This window comes from Misgurnus anguillicaudatus, chromosome 11 (assembly GCF_027580225.2).
Source record: "Misgurnus anguillicaudatus chromosome 11, ASM2758022v2, whole genome shotgun sequence".
Classification (NCBI taxonomy): Eukaryota; Metazoa; Chordata; class Actinopteri; order Cypriniformes; family Cobitidae; genus Misgurnus; species Misgurnus anguillicaudatus.
The window spans coordinates 33,162,468-33,181,987 of record NC_073347.2 but is presented as its reverse complement, the minus strand read 5'-3'; the positions used below and the strand labels follow the sequence as shown (position 1 = coordinate 33,181,987).

At 36.4% G+C, this 19,520-nt stretch overlaps 1 protein-coding gene across 1 annotated transcript; it reads right to left on the bottom strand.

Moving 5' to 3' along the window:
• Nucleotides 1-1,062: 1,062 nt before the first annotated feature.
• On the bottom strand, nucleotides 1,063-19,289 carry fhip2a (FHF complex subunit HOOK interacting protein 2). The gene is made up of 17 exons (XM_055170122.2): nucleotides 18,930-19,289; nucleotides 18,152-18,230; nucleotides 17,733-17,902; nucleotides 15,701-15,805; nucleotides 15,259-15,381; nucleotides 13,600-13,842; nucleotides 13,310-13,506; nucleotides 12,803-12,917; nucleotides 12,620-12,696; nucleotides 12,325-12,517; nucleotides 9,255-9,427; nucleotides 7,792-7,935; nucleotides 7,248-7,338; nucleotides 6,521-6,664; nucleotides 6,236-6,376; nucleotides 5,916-6,019; nucleotides 1,063-3,733 (listed from the first exon to the last, which is right to left on the bottom strand). Exons 1-17 carry the CDS (start codon nucleotides 18,972-18,974, stop codon nucleotides 3,622-3,624), a joined length of 2,256 nt encoding a protein of 751 aa, XP_055026097.1. The 5' UTR covers nucleotides 18,975-19,289; the 3' UTR covers nucleotides 1,063-3,621.
• Nucleotides 19,290-19,520: the final 231 nt, after the last annotated feature.

The window sequence follows — 19,520 nt, the reverse complement described above, 5'->3', positions numbered from 1 at the left end:
GCAAGGTTCCCACACCTTAGTTAACTTCAAATTCAAGGACTTTCGAGGTCCAATACCCTCAAATTCAAGGACTAAATGTGGGGACACATTTCAAGTGAGAGCAAGGTTACATCGTGTTACCTTTTAAGATACATTGTTACAGTTCCCTTTCAAGGGAACTCGCACTGCGTCGCTGTGGTGTCACTTTGGGGACGCCTCCAGGGGTAAGTGTGTCTGAATGTGTATATCAAATTCAACCAATGGTGAGGCTTAAAGACAAAGACAGGGTGACGCGGCAGTCAGGAACACTCTAAAATTGGCTGGGTTATCCCCGACCCACAAAGGGTAAATACCGGACAGAACACGCGCTGGGCCAAAAATGACCCAATGCTGGGCTGTTCTTATGCAACCATGGGGTATAATAACCCAGCAGTTGGGTTAAAACAACCCAGCATCTGGTCAACCTTCAACTCAGCACACGCTCCGTCCAACACCCACCCACCATGGGTCAAAAATAACCCAGCCACTTCCAGAGTGAGGGATGCAGGAAGTATGGCAAGGGAGATGCAGCGTCTCGTTCCCTTCTCAGGGAACAAGAGTTACATATGTAACCAAAAACGTTTTCATGTGTCAAATACAACTATGCAAAAAAGCATTTTGGTATAAATCAACATTCTCATACAGAAGATATAAGCATTTAAAGCGAACAGTTTAGCATGTGTGCTTACAAAGTCTAGAATTTGTATGATATTATCCTACACTACACGGGGAATAATATGGATTTTTTTCCAGAAAACTTTTTGCATAAAATAGATTTAAGCCCTTTCAATGACCTGTATCTATGTATGTATATTTTCAAAAACTGCAGGGCCTTGAATTTTTTCCCCAAGATTCACAAACTTTCAAGGATTTCAAGGACCCGTGGGAACCCTGAATGGGTGTTAAATGTTCTCCATGGGTTTTTTTCTTTGTCTAGCACCTTTATTTTTAAGAATGTGAGGGAGTTTTAAAACTGATCCAGATTTTGCAATCTCTTCAAAACAGAACAAATCTTTTCAATTAAAACCAGTTCAATACATATACGAAGAAAGCAAATGTTTTAATTGGGACGGAAGGACATCCACAGGACAGAGCAAATCTCATGGCATAGATTTACAGGTCTAACAGAATCAAGCAACTGAGATCACATCACATCTCATCCCTAAAATAGTGCCGGTTTAGCATCTAAAAGGTGTCATATTGTGACACCATGGCAGTGATATGTAATTTCAAAATGAGTGAGCAAAAGCTGTACAAGTGATGGGAAGAAATCTGTCGAGCAGAACAGTGAAAGGTCTAAGCAGATGAAATCCATAGATATAGGAAACAAAACTTTAGATACGCTCGCAGGAAAAAGGCCAACATCTTTTTTTAACCAATAGATTACCTTCCCTTGCAACTTAAAAAAAGGACACCAGTATTTTTCTTACATAACCCAAAGACCACAGCAGTCATACAACCATTCACTGCTTTTAAAATAAGGCATTACAAATATCCCCATAAATAGGCAAAAAGAAGAGGAAATAGGCATTTGTCTGCATATTAACATATGACCTTGCATGCATTTTACACATCGCTACTGTCATAACTGTACATCTTTATATACACAGATCCAAATTCATTCAGAACTCGGTATAAAATGTGCATGATCAAGAATAAAAAAAGATGCATTGCTTTTTTTCTTTATGAAACAGACATGCTTCTCCTATGATGCTCCTTTGGTTTATAAAGAAAATAAAGAGTTTATGCACATGAACAAATATACATTAGTGTGCAATTTCTGTGGCTGTAAATGCAGACCTTGACATGTTTTTACTGTGGATGGAAAATGCAAGCTGATGTTTGAAGTTTAAGAAAAATATATGTTACCAAACATTTTAAACCCTGTAAAGACTGTTACATAAAAGCCACAATGTCAAGTTATTTAAAGGAAAGCCCAGGCAGCCGGCTCTCTTAAAAAAAAAGACAAGTACGCATATTTCAAGCTGTGCCCCATCTTTGCCAAATGTACACAGTGTGCATTTGGGACAGTCTGTCCCTTTCAGAGAGCCGCCTGATGAATAACACTATTGCTGGTATATTTTCACACTGTCTGATAATGTAAATGCATAACGCTTTAAAAAGCAGCTAAACTCAAACTGATCATCTCTGAGCTAGACAAACTGAAAATTGAAAAATGTTGACCCTCATTGCTTTCCAAACCCATATTTTATTTCTTTTATGAAACAAGATTGTAGTCAGGAGGAGGTCTGAGCATTGGGACTAAATGTCAAGATTATAAATTTGGGTGTGATCGTATGACTTCAGAAGACTCTAAATATTAATAATAACTACTTTTGTAATACTTATATGATGCTTTTTGAGCTTTAAAACAGCACCTGGATATTCTGCATAACATCTTTCATGTTGCACAGAAGAGATTAATACAGCATTGGAAATGCATGAGGGTAAACTTAGATTTTTGTGTAAACTAATCCTTGTTATGTAAATTTAAAGTAATAACGGTAACACTTTACAATAAGGCTGTATTTGTTAACATCAGAGTTAATGGATTAGCTACCATGAATTAACAATGAACAATACATCTATAGCATTTATTAATCTTAGTTTTTGCTAATTTTTTATTTAATAATACAATATTACAACCAAAAATTAGTTAATGTACAATAAATCAACATGAAAATTGTACTGGCATTAACTATAACATTAATAAATGGCAAAAACTGTATTGCTTATTGTTAGTTTGGGATAGCTAATGCATTTAGTAATGTTAAAAAATACACCTTATTATAAAGTGTCACCTTAATAATAAATACGATGATACAGGTCGGACACAGCTTTATAGCTGATACCAAGGCACACATGAAACAAAAAATATTAAATAACTAAAATGGTTTAGGAACACTGATGGATGAGGATGAGGAGCTCTCCGAGGACACATCAGTAAAATTCAGCTTGAATCACGAGTCCACATTGCATTCGATTCGGATTAAAAGAAGAGTAACAGCTACGAACATCAACATAAAGAAACAGAGGACGAGCTTAAAACGCTTTCTGATTCTCCAATCGTTTAAAAACTAAGACTTTGAATCCTGAGTTATTGTCTTTTTAAATCACAAATAAATTTGTTGCATTTGACATTCATGTCAGTACTAATGACTTCATCTTAGAAGAACAGAGACGACAAGTATCTTTGATACTCTAAACGACAAATAATATTAATAAAATATTTATCTAAGCCTTTTTAAATGTCTTGTATGTCAATTACTACAATCAAATTTAAGTAGATGACTTTATCTACTCATTTTTTTGGCATCGCATTTGTTTTTACTTTAGTTCGATTTTTTTCTTTATGTATGAGCGCTACATAAGCAGAACTGTTCACAAATCATTCATCTTTTTTCATGAAACATTCCGCCGTATCTGTATCTGAACAGTGAGCTCAGTCACCATTACGAAAAACTCCCAAAGATAACACACGTGAAGAGTTCTTGAATGTCAGTCCTGCGCCGGGCAGGCTTCTGCGTTGAGGGATGAGTGAGGTTTGGTTTTTTCGTTTCCCCCTTTGTCTGTTTAATTATCAGTTTATGTTTCGTGATCACATCAGGGAGAAGTGGAGGCGGAAGCGTGGAACTTGACGAACGCGATCGCTGCGAGCTCTTTGCAGAACTCCTCCAGAACAATGACCCCCTCGAGTAATGTCATGTGATCAATGCTGTAAAACAAACATGACCTCATCATCAGAGCAATGTATTCAAAAGATATAGAAAATATTATGTCCAGAAAATAAGAAATGTAGATGCAGTATTAAAACAAATAATACAATTATAAGCTAAAGTGTCAAGTGTTTAGTGTGAGCTCTCCTTATACTTAAACCTAAATTAAATGAAATCCTAATTTCTAATTCTAATGTAATGACGTCATTCTCCTCCATACATTTTAAAGAGTGTTAGTGCCAAGAGAGGTCAACACTAAATCCTGAATTTTTGTTTAAATTTGTTTTTTACATTTTTTTGCATATTTCCAACATTTTCTTGTTTTATCTTAAAACAATGTAAAAAGTGAAAAGTTGGATCAACTTAAAAAATTACTTCAATTGGTAACACCTAAAAAAAAAATTCACCTTAAAAGTTTACTTTAGTTTCACTTCCAGATATTTTTAAAGTTGTTCCACCTGTTCACTTTTTACAGTGTATAGAGAACAACAAATAAATATGGATGGGAATTAAAGCTGCTAAAAAAAGGCTAAAAAAATCTGGTGGCGGCCTAATGCTGCGTTTACACCAACCGCGGTAGAGGCGTGAAGCGCGAGTGATTGCAATGTTAAGTCAATGTGAAGACGTGTTGACGCGCGTCAAGAGGTCCCGCGGCCCGGAAGAGGCGTTTGGCGCGGCAGACGTGTTTCCGCCTCGAATTGAGCGTTGTGCGCGGTACGCGCGAATGGTGCTTTTTGTGCATTTGTGGTTCACACGAATTTGCGGCTGACGGCCGAGTTGAAAAATTTGAACTTTGGCGGAATTTCGCGCAGCGTTAACCAATCAGGAGCCTGCTTGCTGCTGTGGTGGCAGCCCCGCCCGGAGTCACTCATTCAACCAACGCTTGATATTGTCCATAAGCAGTCACCCGGAGCTATACGACACAAGTTTTCTATAGAGACAGGAATAAAAAGGACCTCGCTTGAAAGAGTGTCAGTGAGGACTTTGGGCAACCTGATAAGTTGTAATACACACTTCACTCTTAAGTCACGTGACGTTTATCGACCCGCGCCGTTTATTTTCCCCCTATAGTAGTTACCAAATACAAACTAACTCTCGATAAATGCACAATCAACATCAGTCATCTTGCAAACAGACAACCGCATAGCACTTGCCCCTCCCACAAGAAGCGGAGTTTGCCTCTGATGCGCGTCAAATGCTTGCTTTTTCCGCGCGTCTACCCCGCTCTACACGCACGAATGCATCCAAATTGTTCAAGCGGCAAACCACGCACGGTAGACGTGATTTTGACACCTGAAATGCGATTGATGTAAACTCAGCATAAGACTTTTGCATAATATTGTATTTATTAAATAGATGTATATAACATTTTACATTTAAAAAATGCCCAAATGAATACACAATCAAATGCTATTTTACAATAAATCATTTGCAATAATGTTGTGATTAATCCTGGATTGAACCCATAGAAAAATGTCAATGGAATGAGACTTTTGGATTTTTGGAGATGGCAAAAATACTTTTGTAACAAAGACACTTTTGCATGGTGTTAAAGGGCACATATTAGGCAAAATCCACTTTAAAAGGTTATTGGACATAAAAGTGTGTTGGCAGTATGTGAACACAACAACCCTACAATTTTTTAATCCCGTTAAACCAAAGCAGTATCATAAGACATGCTGTTTTGATTCTCTTGTTAATGTGACATCACACTGATAAAGCCCCGCTCACAGCCACTGACTGACTGGTTAATTTTACCCAAATGCTTTTCTAAATGTGTTTGTTAGCTTGTTGTTGCACTAATAAAGCTAAACATACTGTTGTCTCAGAATGTATTCACAGGAATCAGATCCATTTTTAACTAAAAGCGCTCACTGTCTCTTGATAAGGGCGTAAGGAGCTGTATGTCATTTGCATTGAAGAGTACACTTATGAAAACAGTGCTTTTTTGTTCCCACCCAAATAGGGGCATTTTATTTTGGACATGCTGTAACAAATGATCTGTGGGGTATTTGAGCTGAAACTTCACAGACATATTCCAGGCACACCTGAGACTTAAAGTACATCTTGTAAAAATTGGTAAATATGTGCCCTTTAAACTCCATTTTGATGGTAGCATAGTGCATTGCAGGCACTATGAGGTTTTTACAAATACACACATGAAGATCAGCGGGTTATTACCTCATGCCTTCTGGCTCCAGCCCTAGCAGTCTCTTCCTCACTAGCAGAAGTTTTGAGGTGAAATCAGGGATGCGGTGGATTCTCAACATCAGATCTGCAACCACCTGATCAACAATCCATGTAAACAGGTTCAACTAATGAAATGCACTATACCAGTGTGATATTGCTAATCGCATAATGTTACAGTAAATAATTTAGATGCTGCATAAAAATAAAAATCAACAGAGCCAGTTCAGTAATGCATTAAAATAAACTAAAACTGCAGAGCAGCATTATTTGTGTATAAAGCAGTGATTGAATCTGAAGGAGAGCTGTCATACCCTGACAATAACTGAGAAGAGAGATCTGCAGCCTGGCGCCAGATTAATGTATGGATCGAGCAGATACTCGTGAAGATGTGCATGAGGCAACAAAGACAGCTTAGACAGCACAGACGTCACCTGAAGGTTCACATCGTACGGCTGGATGGAGAGACAGAGGAACATAATTTTTTCCTTTGCAGTGATGACAATTTGGGAGAAATTTATCTGAAAAGCATCTCACAAATACAAATGTAGTGATTTATTTATTTATAAAAAGTGAGCAAAAGTCTTAAGTCCACATACCTGATCGAGGATACGCCCCATTCTGTCAAACAGCACTTTGAGAAAATGTCCCTCAAAAAAACTACTTTCCAGATTACACTTCTCAAATGGTTTAGGACTGCTGCGCCAATCCCATTTCTGACAAACCCCACAGTAGTCCCGAAACTGTCAACATACAGTCACACAATAATATGAAAATGGAATAATGACATCAAATGCGGCAGGAAACATCGCCACGTAAACATGGACCCTCGTAATGCGATTATAATAGGATTTTGGCAATATTGCGATTATACTTTATGGTTAAGTCCTTACTCGCATATTGGTGTGAATATATATATAGTAGGGATGCATAGCGATTAATCGCGATTAATACGTAGCAGAATTTTTTTTATGTACATATATGTGTGTGAATTGTGTATATCAACCTTGTATAGATAAATACATACACATGCATGTATATATTGCAGAAATGTTTACGTGTGTATATACATTTGTATATTTATGTATAATTTATATTATATATAAATTCTTAATATATAAATATATATTCTTTCTTAAAATTATACATGCATGTTTGCATATTTATATAAACATAATTATTATTATTTACAGTTCACACACATATATGATGTAAACAAAAACTTTTATTCTGCTATACATTAATTGCGATTAATCGTTATGCATCCCTAAAACATATCCATTGACAGAAGCCACAGCCATGATGACGCACAGATTAACTCCTCACCTGTCTGTGTGCATCTCGCAGATAGGTGTCATAGCCTGTGCCCTCGACGTGATTGGATGATTTTGCCTCATCAGGCACCAAACACAGGAAACTACAAGGAACATAAAACAATTATCTACAAGTTATCACTCATAACAAAATAATAAAATTTGTATTAGGGATGCGTAACGATTATTCGCACATAATCTATAGCAGAATAAAAGTTTTTGTATACATCATATATGTGTGTGAACTGTGTATAATAATTATGTGTATGTATAATTTTAAGAAAAAGAAATGTATATATTAAGTATTATATATATATATATATATATTATAAATTATACATAAATATATGTATATACACATGTAAAAATTTCTTAAATATATACATGCATGTGTGTGCATTAAGTTATTATACACAGTTCACACGCATCTTTGATGTAAACAAAACCTTTTATTCTGCTATAGATTAATCGCGATTAATCGTTATGCATCCCTTATCTGTATGTAAAAATAAATGTGTGCGTACTGATTTTACTTGCACAGGTGTACAATGTTGTACCTGTTAACTATTTTGTGCACCTCCGTCTTCCCATCAGGTCTCGTGTGTTCTGTGCTCTGTGGCGGCGAGCAGCTCAACCAATCAGGGCTTGAGAGTCTGTTATCAGGAGAAAGGTCTGAGAACAGAGGGTCTTCTTCCAGGTCTCTGAGGACGCATTGCAACAAAGTTTAATTACACTTTAATGTAAGAACATGAACACATTGGGACCCATTAAAAAATAAAAAACACCAAACCTACAGCACAACTATTAAAGATAAAATGAGTATAACTGTTGTGATGCAATACAATATGGTGACTGAATCAATTGATTCTAATGAGGCATACATGTTGTTTGGTGTACTTTCATAAATCAGACCTGTTTTTGAATATTCATCTTTATGAACATTAGATTTGATATAAATCATGCTAAACCATTGAAAATTGGGTGATAAATGCTACGATTTTATGGTAACGCACCAAATTGCAAGACAATGTAAACAGCCTGTGTTTTATGAATACATTTTTATAGTTAAGTATTTATTAAACATGAATGTCTTTAAATTTATTGTAATTTCTAAAGCAGTAAACCACTTAAGGCTGTGCATTCTTTTTAACTTTGCGTGCATCTGCTGAATGAGTGGAAATTTTGTGCTTCATTGTGTTATATTATCTATAAAGCAGGCGGTCTATTACGCCAAGGATTGTGTAGGGGCTTTATTAGGCAATTAAACGGCAAAAAATGACTTTCTTACTTAGTATTTTTGTCTTGTTTTCAGTAGAAATATCTACTTTTTTTAAATTAAGATGCTTTTTCTTGAAGAGCAAAAGGACCTAAGAAAGTTTTTAGACAAAAAAAAATATACAATTTAAGTGAATTTGTGCTTAAAACAAGCAAAAATATCTGCCAATGGGGTGAGAAATTTGAAATAAGTTTTCTTTTTTCTTAAACACATTTAATTCAAGGAAAAATTTCTCACCCCATTGGCAAGCACAAATTCGCTTAAATTGTTTTGTTCTTTAATTACTGTGAAGGTTTGGCACAAGAAACACCAAGTGAAATTGCAACAATAATTGACAAAAAAGTTCCCCTCCTGTATCATAATTATACTAACATGGTTTCCTCCCCCAAAACACTGAGCCAAACTGAGATGCAACACAAAGCAAGAGCACACAGCCTCAGTACACTTAACCAAACAATGGCTTACTAATAATTATCTGTATATAAAGCTGGAATAAGAAAATAAAAAATGACACCGTTAATACAACTTTCCCATTACCTATGAACACCTTTACAAATGGTATCTTTACACAGCATCCCTCCCAAATTCAACACTTTACATCATCAACATATCACTTTGGTTTAACTTGCATTTCAGGTTTATTCATTGACAATATTGATCTTGAACAAGCATGTTTTAGGACCATGCAGTTGATCGATCAGAAGGATCGAGCAGTTTAGCAGCAGTGCGGACGGGAGCTCTTACACGGCATCATGCGGTTGGCCGTTCTCCATGTGCTCTCGCTCCTCTCGTTCCTCCGGCTGTTTGTTCTCGATGTAGTTGCGTTCCTCTAAGCAGCGCAGCACCAGGTTTTGCAGGATGTGCTGGCATGGCTTCTGTAGCAGATGCTCGAAGAGCCTTAGTGTCATGATGCTGATCTAGAACCAGACAGAACCACAAAATCATCAGCATACAATGCAAAGACTGTAACAATATATCTGTAATCTGTATAAAAGGTAATATTTGGTTTGGCATGCTACGGTTATGATATGGGTTTTAGTTGCATAATAAAAATTATGTTATGGATTCATTATGGTGCTCCTGAATAGCTCAGTGGTAGAGCATTGTGTTAGCAGCACAAACGTTCATGGGTTTGAACACAGGGAACACACATGCTGATAAAAATGTATAGCTTGTAATGCATTGTAACTCACTTTGGATTAAAGTGTCTGCTAAATGCATAAATGTAAATGGATGCATGTATTAAAATGCCATGACAAAAGCATTTCAAGCAACTTTTTGTTTAAAAAATAATTCCATATCAGATATTTCCTCCCATTTTCCTTATTAGAATGAACAATGGCAAGCATGGTTTTGTTTAGTAATCCTCATTCCGAGCGCTTGGACGCTTCAAACTGGATATATTGAATAAAGTATTACAATACAAAACATTACTTGAGATTAGCGATGCACAATACAAAATGTCTGGGTCATCTACCGACAATTCCCAATAGTTTATATTTACTCATTTCAAATTATGTTACGAAATCCTAAATGTGCAAAGTGTACAAATTGCAATTCTGTCGTCATTGTGACCAAATAAAAAAATAATTGCTTTAAAATGCCAGGAACTAATAATCTTCTCCAATCATCGTTTGTTTTTAAACAATCAGCCAATGTCCGATAGTGGGGAAAATGCTTTTATCCGCCCATACCGATTAAGGAGCCGATTTATTGGTGCATCCGTACTTGATATTAAATCTCTTCTTCATATATTGCTCAAAAATGCATATAAAATCATTTGTTTTTGACATTATGCTTAAAACAAGGTTTCCATGTTTGTGAAAATCTAAATGATTTTTGATTACTAATTTGAGTTAAAGGAAAACACCACAATTTTTAAATATTTGACTAAGTTCTTACCTCAAATTATATGAATTAATTATCTTTTTTAAATGCATGCACTTAATCTTTGTACAGTGCGTTATGAATGTGTTAGCATTTAGCCTAGCCCTATTCATCCCTTAGGATCCAAACAGGAATGAATTTAGAAGCCATCAAACACTTCCATGTTTTCCCTATTTAAAGACTGTCACATGAGTAGTTACATGAGTAAGTATGATGGCACAAAATAAAACGTGGCGATTTTTTTAAGCGGATAAAAACCAATAACTATTGTATGGCGCAAGAGCACTTGGGTGATTCTCACGAAACCATTGAAACACCACGGCACTAATGATTTTAGCTTTAAAATGTGTAATATAGTAACATTAAAAAGTATCAGAATTAACACAATACTGTGTTCTACCTTGCACAATGTGTGATTTCAACATAAGATTTATACAATTTCCAATTATACTCATTTTCTGCTGAAATTCTCATTACCGCAATGTGTCCGGCTGTGTTTGAACATGCGTTATGTTGTAATTTAATCAAATTAACACAAAAATATTAAGAAAAAAAATAAATGGATGTTTTGCTAGACTACTTTAGATGACAGAAAAAATATTTACTGAATATTCATGTATAATAATAATGAAGAAAAATTAGGAAAATTATGTGTCCATGCCTGATGTTCTCATCCTCCGCAACACTTTTTGAGAACAGTTTAAGCACACATACAGAATTTTAATAAAGTTTGATTTTGAGTGACCAAGCACATGGACCAGTTACTTCAAGATGGCTACCAGGTAAGATCATTTTTTTACAGTTAATTTGAAATATTGTCTTGTCAGAATGCTTACACGACATTTTGATTATCATTACCGCAACAGATGCTTATTAAATGTTAATTTAATTAATAGAAGCATAATACTTTGATTTTAAATGCATGTGCAGAATCTCCAAATTATGTTCTTTCAGGTTTGTCATGTCATTTTGAAAATATGTCAGTGTTGATGTTTTCTGACTGTTGCGGTAATGAGATTTTTTAGGACTAATTTTTTAAATTATGTTACAAAAAGTGTTAAATGATAAGTAAAAGTTTTTTAAATTAATGTTCCCATTTACTCCAGACTTTGTTTTTCAATGTCTGGTGGGAAAAAAAGTAAATTTAAGCAATTTTTACATTCTCATGCTTGACATTTTTAAAACCAAGTTTTCGTAGGAATCACCCACTTAGTTTGCGCGCAGTAACATCATCATAACATTACTTCCTGAAACCCCCTCTCTCGCTCAAACTTTCGCCATACAATATAGCTCTCGTTTTTGTCCACTTTAAAAAAAAAAAAAAATCGCCCATTTTATTTTGTGCCACCATACTTACTCGTGTAACCACTCTTTAAGTAGCAGTCTTTTAATTGGGAAAACATGGAATTGTTTGGTGGCTTCTAAATTCATCCCTGTTTGGATCCTAAGGAATGAATGGGGCTAGGCTAAATGCTAACACACTCACAATGCACTGTACAAAGATTAAGTTCATGCATTGAAAAAATTGGTATGTATTAACTCGTCTTAAGTTGAGGTAAAAACATAGTAAAATATTGAAAAATGGTGGTGTTTTCCTTTAAAGGAACAGTATGTAGGATTGTGGCCAAAACTGGTACTGCAATAACAAAACTTGTGGCTAAAACTGGTACTGCAATCACACAACTGGTGGCCAATACACAACATGACAACATAAACATCAGTTGAGGGCTGCAACGCCACTTTTTAAAAGACAATATCCTGGCCAGACCACTGTTGTGAGTATTTGAAATGAAAATGATCTCTCAATGTCTAGTGACATATCAGGGCCATTTTATGATTAATTGATAGAAATTTCTTACATACTGTTCCTTTAATGTAATAATAATTTGATTCAAGCAGGCAATGCAGTCATGTCTGCCAGCATTACCTCATCTGACAGGTGGTCACAGTGTTCGATGAGTCTATGTCTCAGGGGATGCTGGGTGGTGCCAGCCAGCGTCTCTGGGCCTGTCTCCTCTCCCAACAAAAAGTACACCATCTCCTGCAGCAATGCCTCTGATGTCACCTGTCTTATGATCCTGTTTAACAGGGCTGTGGAGGTCAGAATACCCACCTCTGACCTACAGTGAAAAAGGTATGCAAACAAGAGAGATCTCAAATACATTTACTGTTGACCCCAGTTCACCTGCCAACACAAACTTACAGTACGATTAGTCACTTACGTTTGCATTAGCTGAGGCTCCATTACAGCAACGAAGAACCGCTCTCTCACAGCCCGGGCCAGGACTGCAGCTGCGGTCTATGGTGAGGCATAAATAAAAAGATTTCATGAATGATACACACGTGCATAATCAATTAATTGTTAATTCTCAATATTAGCAGAAACATCTTCTGTGGGATTTTACTTTTTGAGCCTCTTTGATGAGCTGGTCGCAGTAGTCCAGCCAAGACAGGAAGGAGATGAGCGCACGTTTGCCAGCAAAAGCAGCAGCATCTTCCTTTAAATTGTATACATCCAGCCTACACATACACACACAGATAAAACAAACATACAGATCAGATTTCACAAAGGGCAGGACCATATATCAAATAGTCATATATCAAATACAGTTATATTTGTGATAACTTTGCTTTGGTGGGTGAATGCTTTTTTGTGAATTAGTTCACCCAATTAAGTGATACGTGACATTATCCGGACAATTTTCAAATATTACAATACTTTGTATAAACAAATGCAGGTAAATATTGCGATTGATTTTTGTTATATCAAAGAATATCACTGAAAAACTTCCCACAGAAATCAACATTCAGTGGCATTTTATTTCTATTTATCCATTTTAGGATCACTCTCAAATCTTTTAATTGAAATTTAAGCAATATGTGGTTTTGGATTAGAATAGCTGTTTCTTTACCCCCAGTTTACAGACTCCACCGTTTCGATGTCAAGGGGATCCATGGACTGGGGAAGGGCCCGGTAAAACTGTGCCAGTCGATCTGTGAGGAGTTGACTGAGCTCTGTGTTTTCTGTCAGGCATTCGGCTGCAGCTGGTTCGGGTAAGCTGACTATGAGCATCAGACCCTCGCACGCCTTCACCACGATACGACCATCCTAAAAAAAAGACAGGTTCAATCTTCACAAATCAAGACAGATTCATCAGGATCGCTTCTGTCGTTCAACCAGGAGGTGATGTGTTGCACTCACCGGACTCTTGGTAAGGTTGAGAAGAGAGCTGACTAGGTTGTAGTTGTCATTGTTTGCCACCTTGGAGCGAACAGAGGACGGACTAGATTCTGCTGATGGACTGGTGGCTTTACACGCTGCATCTTTCTGTGCTGACCTGACAGGACTGGGAATTTGATTCTGTCCCGTATCTGGAGAAGTTGGATCCTCTTTCACCAAATCCCCTCCATCATCTTTAACAGCCTCCAGCCGTTTGTTCTTATTCTACAATGCAAATACATAGATTGTAAAATGTTAATGGTAAATGTAAGCTATGTTTCAAAACCTAGCAAGCTGTCTGTCCCACACCTTAGTTAACTTCAAATTCAAGGACCTTTCAAGGACTTTTCAGGACCAATACCCTCAAATTCAAGGACTAAATGTGGGGACACTTTGGGGACGCCTCCAGGGGTAAGTGCATCTGAATGTGTATATCAAATTCAACCAATGGTGAGGCTTAAAGACAAAGACAGGTTGACGCGGGAGCCAGGAAGTATATCGCTATCGAAAATATTGCCAAAGACGGCATTACAAGGACGCAGGAAGTATGGCAAGGGAGACGCAGCATCTCGTTCCCTTCTCAGGGAACAACAGTTACATATGTAACTATGCAAAAAAGCATTTTGGTATGAATCAACATTCGCATAAAGAAGATATAAGCATTTAAAGTAGTGCTGGGCAAAGATTAATCACGATTAATCGCATACAAAATAAAAGTGATTTTTTGCATAATATATGTGCGTGTACTGTGTCTAATTAGTATGTATATTTAACCACACACACATTCATATATTCATTTCAGAATTGTTTTATTTATATATCATTATATCATTTTTAAATTTATATTTAATATAGATTATATAAAAATATAAATAAATATATATAAACATGTAAATTTTCTTAAATACATACATGAATGTGTGTGTATATATTTATACATAATAATTAGACACAACACACACTCATATATTATACCGATAATCACTTTTATTTTGTATGCGATTAATCGCGATTAATCTTTGCCAGCACTAATTTAAAGTGAACATTTTTGCATGTGTGCTTACAAAGTCTAGAATTTTTATTAGGGCTGGGCCAATACCTTTTTCATGTATGATGCCGATGTCAATACCACAACCTTGAGTATCTCACGATACTGATCCAATACCATCTCTATCACCCTTTTAATCAATTAAGCTGCTAATAACACATTTGTTAGACTTCTACAATATTCGATCCGGCCATTCTCGCCAATATCTGACTAATATCGATACAGAATACCGTGTCGGCCCACCCCTAATTTTTATGATATTATCCTACACTATACAGGGAATTTTTTTTTTCAGAAAACTTCTTGCAAAAAATAGATTCAAGCACTTTTAATGACCTGTATCTATGTATGTATATTTTCAAAAACTTCCCAGGGCCTTGAATTCCCCCCCCCCCCCGAATTCACAAACTTTCAAGGATTTCAAGGACCCATGGGAACCCTGTAATCAGCATTTTAAGGCACCGCAGGACTGCGTTCGATCCAATGGCTTTTCCAAATAAATGGAATCCTTTGCAACAAACTTAATGATATTAAGCTGTGGATTTAATTTCTGTTTTACAACATCAAACTACCACATATCACCTAACACTCACTTCCAGGAAGAAGTTGACGAGGTAAGGGTCCTGTTTAAGTTTGGCACAGACGGTACACAGAAACTGGATCTCTTCATTCTCTGTAGGAGCAGCCAGAACTTCCCCACACAGGCGAACCATTTTCTGTGAAATGTAACCAGAGGTTTATTCTGTGTTTTTATATATAAAATGTTGAATAAAATGCAAGAAATTAAAGAGTCAGAATTATAAAACTGTCAGGCTCTCTGGTAAGCTTGGTGAGACCCTATCATTGTTCATAATAGCGTGCAACCGTGTTGTGCAGTATTATAATAGGTAGAGTGGGCACTGGGCACAGCCGTGGCATAGTGGTTAGAGAGTTGGGCTTGTAACTCGAAGGCTACAATTGCACAGTAAGTACAATGCTAGCAATTCGAAGATAGTTTGTAATGCAGCAATAGTTTAGAACTAAGATTATGCTTACCTGTACAGGTCTGTGCACATTGATGTGAGGCATGAGTGGCTGGCGAATTCGACCCAGCAACTTGGTGTAGAAACACAGAACCTGCTGTTTCATTCCAGGTGGGCACTGAGGGAGAGTACACAAAGGGGAAAAAAAAAACTTTATTGATACTCATGTCAAAGCAGAAGAACTGAGAATATATTACTCTTCCTTCAATAGCCATTAAAGCACTTTTTAGTGCTATATCTGGCTCATGTGTTACACTTTAATTTCAGGTGGATCTCACAAAGCTCATTGGGTCAAGATTTATGGTTGCACCAAATAGGGCAATAACTTCCAGAGCCAAAAGTAGGTATAGAGTATAGAGAATAGGTCTGAGTTGTGAGCCACCAGTACTCTAGCATTAAAGGAATATTCCATTTTCTTAAAAGAAAAATCCAGATAATTTACTCACCACCATGTCATCCAAAATGTTGATGTCTTTCTTTGTTCAGTCGAGAAGAAATTATGTGAGGAAAACATTGCAGGATTTTTCTCATTTTAATCAACTTTAATAGACACCAACAATTAACACTTAACTCAACACTTAACAGTTTTTTTCAACGGAGTTTCAAAGGACTATAAACGATCCCAAACGAGGCATAAGGGTCTTATCTAGTGAAGCGATTGTCATTTTTGACAAGAAAAATAAAAATATCCACTTTTAAACCACAACTTCTCGTCTAGATCCGGTCCAGTGCGACGTAAATCCGTAGTGACGTAGGGAGGTCACGTGTTACATATATAAAACGCACATTTGCGGACCATTGTAAACAATAAACTCACACAAACACATTAATTAGTATCAGTTGACATACAACAACGTAGGAACGGTCATCTTTCAACACATTTGTAAACACTTGGGCGGAGTTTTGCGTTCATCCTCTGTGACCTCTTGACGTCATGACGTATTGCGTGGGGTCACGCTAGCGCATCACGACCGGATCTAGTCGAGAAGTTGTGGTTTAAAAGTGGATATTTTTCTTGTCAAAAATGACAATCGTTTTGCTAGATAAGACCCTTGTGCCTCGTTTGGGATCGTTTGTGGTCCTTTGAAACTCCTTTGAAAAAAGCGTTGGGTGTTGAGTTGGGTATTAAATGTTGGGCTCTATTGGAGTCCATTAGAATGAGAAAAATCCTGCAGTGTTTTCCTCGGAAAACGTGGTTTCTTCTCGACTGAACAAAGAAAGACATCAACATCTTGGATGACATGAGGGTGAATAAATTATCAGAATTCTTTTATAAAAGTGGAATATTCCTTTAAAGGGGAAATTTCACAAGACTTTTTAAACATGTCAAATAAATCTTTGGTGTTCCCAGAGTACATATATAAAGTTTTAGCTCATAAATACCATATATATAATTTATTATAGCATGTTAAAATTGGCAATTTGTTGTTGTAAACAAAAATGTGCCGTTTTTGTGTTTAAAATGCAAATGAGCTGATCTCTGCTAATGGCAGTGCTGTGGTTGGATAGTGCAGATTAAGGGACGGTATTATCCCCTTCTGACATCACAAGGGGAGCCAAATTTCAATTACCTGACATGCTTGCAGAGCATGATTTACCAAAACTAAGTTACTTGGTTGATCTTTTTCACATTCTTTAAGTTGTAGAAGTACCGGGAACCCAATGATAGCACTTAAACATGGAAAAGTCTGATTTTCATTATATGTCCCCTTTAAAATTTCAGCAATAGCAGACAAATGCTGTAGAGGTTTAATACTTTACCAATATACTCCTATTAAAACCTCTTGAATTTCATTTGAGCAAAAGCCTTTAAAATTACATTTTCGCTGTTACGAAAGGGATCAAAGAAGTTGACAGTCTTTTTTAGTGAACACGATATTACAGACCAAAGTGAATCGTGTAGAGATTTTCAACAAATAAATACTATGGTACTGTCAGATGTGTGCTTACACATGTACTAAACTCACTAGGTTTTATGCATCTCTATTGTAATTGACCTGAAAAGAGTTGCAAACAAATCAGTGAACTAACAACCAAAGACTCACATCTGCTTTGCCCAGGGTGTAGAGCGTCTCCAGGATTTTGTGGTGGAGAAGATACTCCATACAAGGTCCTGTTTCACCTGACTCTCTCTCCCTCTCCTCCTGAATCAGAATATCCAGCATCTGCTCCAGGTGCGAGGGAATGTTGGTATCCGTCACTGGGGCTTTATCATCTAGATAAAAACAATAAATATAAACAAATTATATAAAAAAAATTTAGAGAATGCAAAAGCAATCTTATCCACTTTCAATGGCATTGGTTTCAGTAGTGTTTTCCCTGTTGTATTACTTCAAAGTATTTTCCAACGGTCTTCAACAAAATGCCATCATTCATTTTCATTAACATAAGGGAACAAAACATTAATCACTAAGCATAGCACTGGGACAAAGGAGTTACAGAAAATGTACAGATGATCTCTTACCTGAGGTCTCTATGTAGTAATGTGTAATGGCCTTCCAATGATAGACAAAGTCCTCTTGCAAGGGCAGTGATGGAGCAAGCTTAAAATAAATAAAAAAATACATCAAAATGTCAAAGTGGTCCTTTGAACCCTACTGTATATTGTAACGTTATGTACCTTAAAATAAAATACACCGTTTTGACGTTTTGAGGGGAGAAACAATATTGTTGACATGTTAACGTTTACAGTTATGATAAGATGACATTACATTTGTAGTTATGGTTTGCCTGAGTATAGCATAGAAACAGCTGGTTGGTTTGTTTACATCCTACAATAAGCTGTTAGCATGCTAACCGGCTAATACGAAATAATATCGTGTAACTTATGTTTCACATCGTATTTTCAATATATGTCACAAAACCGTAAAAAGCGTAGACATATTTGACTATATTAATTTAAAAACGCAAAAGGTTTACATACATGAAGACATTTTAATTAAACAAGTCACAAATTGCGCAATAGTTAGCACATCTGGCTAACAACACAGGGCACAAGCTCATTTGAAGCCGACTGTTTATAAAAACACAATAAAACATACTCAAAAGGACAGACAGGCTTAAACACACACCAGGATATAATTACAGACTTTATAAATGTTTTGTTTTTCTCTGTTAGCTCATGTGTTTGTTTGGCTAACGTTAGCAGGCCATCGCACAAACTGACTGACTTAAACGTACTCCATCACTTTTTAGCCAAATTGTTTATTAACGTGGTCTTAAATAGCTTTAAAATGTCTCACCGCTTCGACAGCATGCTGCAGGATTGAAGTAAATTTTGAGAACATGTTGGATTTGGGCAGAAGGGGCTTTTTCCTGAAGATTTCCTCGCGCTTTCCTCTTCTGCGCGTGCCGTTGTTGCTGCGGTGATCCAGATTGAACGCTTATCAGATACTGATCCTGATAAAATAAACTTAATACATATGTACATAAATACACGACAAACAACGATAGTGTGTATTAAGAGTGCGACACACTGTAATGTACGTAAACATAAAACAAAATCTGTTTCACGGTGAGATAATTGTAGGTTTGTCTTTTTAAGGCCACGGTGGCACTTCTTCCATTGCGTTTCAGATTCACACAGCTGACTGTGGGAACACCGCTGCTGGGAACATACATTAGATTCCTGAAAACCAAAATTTTGAAAGACTTCAGTCAATTTTCAAATACACGTTGTATAATATTTTGTTTCAGGGGAGGCTTTAAAAACACACACAAAAAAGTAAAAACACAAAATTTTAATTATGACCTATAATGAAAGCTTGTACCCAATTGTACAATAAATATCACACTGTTCCGTCTATAATAATAATAATACTCGTAATAATAAT

Coding starts and splice junctions, on each gene's coding strand:
- fhip2a (XM_055170122.2), bottom strand. CDS start 18,974: ATGTTCTCAAAATTTACTTCAATCCTGCAGCATGCTGTCGAAGCG. Junction 13,507..13,599: donor TCAACCTTACCAAGAGTCCG/GTGAGTGCAACA, acceptor TCTTTTTTTTAG/GATGGTCGTATCGTGGTGAA. Junction 6,377..6,520: donor TGGGGCGTATCCTCGATCAG/GTATGTGGACTT, acceptor CTCTCCATCCAG/CCGTACGATGTGAACCTTCA.